At 64.4% G+C, this 4,169-nt stretch overlaps 1 protein-coding gene across 2 annotated transcripts in view; it reads left to right on the top strand.

The window, feature by feature from the left end:
* PRPF6 (pre-mRNA processing factor 6) overlaps positions 1-661 on the top strand; it is a 35,387-nt gene extending 34,726 nt beyond the window's left edge. The window contains exon 21 of one of the 2 annotated variants that reach the window (XM_007462226.1): positions 426-661. In XM_007462226.1, the coding sequence (XP_007462288.1) occupies positions 426-578 (153 nt within the window). In that variant the 3' untranslated portion in view covers positions 579-661. The remainder of the gene's footprint in view (positions 1-425) is intronic. The other variant, XM_007462227.1, reaches the window with a different exon arrangement.
* The last annotated feature ends 3,508 nt before the right edge of the window (positions 662-4,169 follow it).

The raw sequence follows: 4,169 nt of genomic DNA, 5'->3' as shown, positions 1-4,169 counted from the left end.
GTCCCGCGGCGCCGCCCGCCACGCCCGCCCCCACCCCCGTTCCGCGGCGCCGACGACTGATTCAGCTTCCACGCAGCTTTCTGGCTACAGCCTTGGAGCCTCTCAGCCTGAGACTTAGACGTTGAGTTGGTTGTGATGGGGGCTTGGGCCGTGGCACAACTGGGGCTGGAGCTGGAGGCCTGGGGGTCGTCCTTGTGCCTCGGGGGACCTGTCCTGCTATGCAGGAGCCCTCCCGGAGCCCAGTGCCATTGGGTCCCCACGGGACGTGGAAGCCAGGCTTGGGGGAGCTGGTTGGCTCCTAGTTGGGGGGCGGGTGCGGGCACTGGTGTGAGGCCTAGTGGAATGTGGCGGGCCTGCTCCCAGGGAGCGGGACTGGGGGCAGCGGGGGAGTGGGGGCGCCTCACACGCCCGCGGTCCCCACCCAGGAGCAGCGGGAGGAGGTGAAAAGGCGCTGCGAGAACGCCGAGCCCCGGCACGGGGAGCTGTGGTGCGCCACGTCCAAGGACATCGCCAACTGGCAGCGGAAGATCGGGGAGATCCTGGTGCTGGTGGCAGCCCGCATCAAGAACACCTTCTGACTGTTCCGGCCCTGCACTGGCTGGGGGCGGGGCGGGGGGTGTGAGAGCTGTCTGTCCTGTCTTTGATTAAAGGCTTTCTAGTAGTTGTGGGGTTTGTGGCCGGCGGGTGTTCTCCGAGCCCTCCCCTCGCGTGCTTTGGCTGCCCCAGTCTGCCCCGCGCTGGATGGGGCTCACTTTCCAGGAGGCCTCGTGAGAGCCCGTGCCCACAGAGGAGACGCCAGGGGAGCGGTGAGGCTCTCCAGGGCTTTATGGAGACGGTGGCAGGACCTCATGTCCTGGGTAAAAGCCCCGCGTGGGGACAGCCGGGGTCTGGCTGGCCCGGTGACCCCAGTGCCCCTGCTGGTGCACGCGCTCTCCCGCCCCCGGGTGGTCTGCGGCCCCCACCAGCCCGCAGCGGCAGGCTGCGTGTGCCCCTGGGTAGGTGACTTTCCTGGGTGCGGACGGGCCTGGCCCCTAAGGTGCTGCCCGCAGCATGTGAGAGGCTCGCTCCCATTGGCAGGTGAATTCACCTTTGCTAATTTGGAGTCAGCAATCTTATGCTAAAGCACTTGTAACTGTCCTCTCTTTAGACTGAAAATGCATTCGTTACTTGGGAGACTTGAGTGTGTTTTCACCACGTGAGGATGAAAGACTTCCTCGGGCTCTGGATCCCTGCGTCTGTGTCCAATTGGAAACTAGCTAGTTCTCTTGGAAGGGGGTGCGTTGGCCACGGCTGGAGACATCTGGCCGGAGGTCAGGGTTGGTCCAGAGGCCATGGGCCAGGGAGGAGAGATGCGGATTGTCACGTGTGGTGACGAGAAGGGCGGCTGGCAGTTATTCCCACACATTCTTTTGTAAGAAACGATCCCAGAGGGGCTCCTCGGTGCTCGTCTGCGGGTCAGTGACTGACCTGTGGCTTAGGCCTCCGGCAGCAGCCGAGGTTGGGGAGCACGCCCTCCTCGTCAGCACCAAGGGCGTGGGCATCTGCCTGCAGAGCGCGGGCCCAGCCGGGTCCACCTCCGATGCTCTGGGAGCCGCAAGGATGTGGCCAGCCCTGGGCGGGGTCAGGAACTGCTGGTGCCAGGGCGGGCGCCGGGGGCAGAGGCCCCACTCTCGGATGGTCTGTGGCTCTGGAAACCCTTCCTATCCTTACCCGAGGGCAGCCAGTCCCGGGGGCCATGCCGGAGGTTGCTGGGTGTTGTCACCGATCGTCAGGAGTTTCCTTTGATCCCTTTTGGAGGAGGTCCTGCCCATTGCACTGAAAAGTGAGTCCTGAAGTTTTTAGGAGCTTGAAAGCCAGCCTGTCCCTGTACAGATGTGGAAACTGAGGCCCAGGAAGGGGCAGCCACAGGGCAGCTGGCAGCCCTTAGTTGCTTGTGGCTTCTCCCGGACACCTCCTCTGATCTCAGGTCAGGTGAGGCCTCCCACAGGCCCCTTGGGACGTTCCGGAGCATCTGATTGGCCACAGCAAATGTCTCTCCTCGTTTGCCTGGGCATTGTTTTCTCAGTGCCTCGAGGTGGTGGAGAAACTACTTTTCTCCCTGGGGAAAACATAGCTTAGCTTTTCTTCCACTGACATTTTTCAGTTCCAGCTCAAAGCTAGCTGAGTTCCTAGGCTTGGGCAGGGCTGGGCAGCCCCAGCACACTGCACGGCAGGGTGCTGTGGCCGGCTCCCTGCAAGCCTGGTTGGTGAGTGGCCGTGAGCTCCCCCAGCAAAAGACCCCCCTCAGCCCAGGACAGGCGAGCAGTGGGAAACACCTCTACCCTGAGTGCTGGGCCAGCGGGGAGCCGGGAAGTCCCCTGCCTGGGACCTGCTGGGGCAGGACCCCCCGGACGTCAGGGTGGGGGAGCTGGGGGCTGGGAGGGTTACGTCCTGCTCACCTGGTCCTGCTGGTGGCCAGGTTCCTGGCGGAGGCAGCACCTGCTGACCACCGAGGAAGGCCCTGGAGGAGGGCGCGGGGCGACCTCCCCTTCTCCTGGCTCCCCTTCCCCAGCAGCCGGGCCCTACTCTGCTCTCTGCCCACCGAGCGCCCTGGCCCCTCCTCGGCAGAGAAGATCTCCCAGGTCCGGCGTAATCCAAGATCCACTGGGTGGGAAGACAGCCCGGTGGGGCTGGGCTCCAGGGTCAGGTTAATTGAAGTGATTGGATAGCGGTGGGGAGAGGGAGGGGGCAGGGCTGAGATCCTGGGGCCTCCCTCCTCCCTCCCCCCTCTGCTCAGAGGAGCCAACTTCAAAAGCCTCGGCTGCCTGCCGTCCAGGGAAGCCTTGTTGGCCGGGTTTGGAGCGGACCTGGAGTGGCAGCAGTGCTCCCCACCTGAGGACCCCAGGATCATGTCCCAGGCCCACTGGCGGGAGTGAGGGAGGGCCTGAGCCTGAGAAGCCCATGGTGAGCAGCTGTGGGCCGCTGGGGAGGGGGCTGACTTCGGCTGGGCAGGGAGCGTGCACAGCCCAGGAGAGGCTGCTGTCCCGCCGTGTCCCCACCGGGAAACCCCCCTTGGTTCCCGTCACCGCAGCCTGGCCCTGGGTGCTCCTGACGGCCTTCCCAGCAGCCGCAGCGGCGGGGGGAGGGAGTCTCCCTCCTGGAGCTGGGGCCACCCTGTCCTCATGGGTTGGACTGGCCTGAGCCTCGGGCCCTGGTCAGGGGCAGACAGGCCTTCCCGGGACCCCCTGGGCAACCAACCTACCCCACTTGGACGTCCCTCCAGCACCAACGGCTCTTGTTCTCACTATGATCTCTGACCCTCAGCAGGCAGAGGGGGCGACTGAGCTGGCCACTGTGCCAAGCCTGTCTGGGGAGGGGGTGGGCTTCGAGAAGGGCCCACAGCTAATTGCATTCGGTCCTCCGTCCAACGCTGCCGGGTGCCTCAGGCAGGGAGCCCCCACGGACTCCAGGTCCGGCCCTGCGTGGTCAGGCTCTCCTGCCAGGCTGGGAAGCAGAGTCGAGTCCTGTGTCTCGAGTCGCAAGTCTCGCTGGGTTCGCATGATTGATTTTCCAGTGCTGTGTGACTCCAGCCCGGGGCTGGGAGCCTGCAGACAAGCTGCTCTCTCTCTCTGATGTTCGGGCTTCTGAGTGGGGGTGGGCGTCTTCACCGTGAGAGCCAGTTCTCTTCTTTCTGGGGGAGGGGAGCCCTGGTGGTGTGGACCGCGGTTCGCCTTGGGCTTTCCCCAAGCCTTCCCCTCCCAAAGGGGTGTGGCCTTGAGCTCTGAGCCCTCACCCCTGTCCTGGTTGGGTTGGGGGTGCAAGGGAACCCCAGCCCCCATGGCTCTCAGAGCTGGTAGCAGAGCCATGGGGAGGGTGAGGAGAAAGAAGCTGCCAGGCCATTGAGGGGGCAGATCAGTTCTGCCCTCTCCTGTGGGGCACCTGGTGATGAGCCGAGCTCTGGTGGGCATGGGTCAGGGCATGGCCAAGGGTGAGGCTGTACAGGGGGTGCTTCCCGCTGTAGCCAGACCTAGGTCAGTCCTGCCCTCCAGTCTTATGGGTACTTGGGCCCTCACACCCATGCAGACCAGAGCCACGGGTGCTGTCATCTGTCCTTCCCCAAACCTGCCAGCCCTGTGCCTAGAGCATTTGTTGAATGGCATGGTGACGTCTGTTATACCAGCTCAGAGATT

The sequence above is a fragment of the Lipotes vexillifer genome, unplaced genomic scaffold (assembly GCF_000442215.2).
Source record: "Lipotes vexillifer unplaced genomic scaffold, Lipotes_vexillifer_v1.1 scaffold1798, whole genome shotgun sequence".
Classification (NCBI taxonomy): Eukaryota; Metazoa; Chordata; class Mammalia; order Artiodactyla; family Lipotidae; genus Lipotes; species Lipotes vexillifer.
The sequence above is the reverse complement of the archived record's forward strand: the minus strand, read 5'-3'. Positions and strand labels throughout refer to the sequence as shown.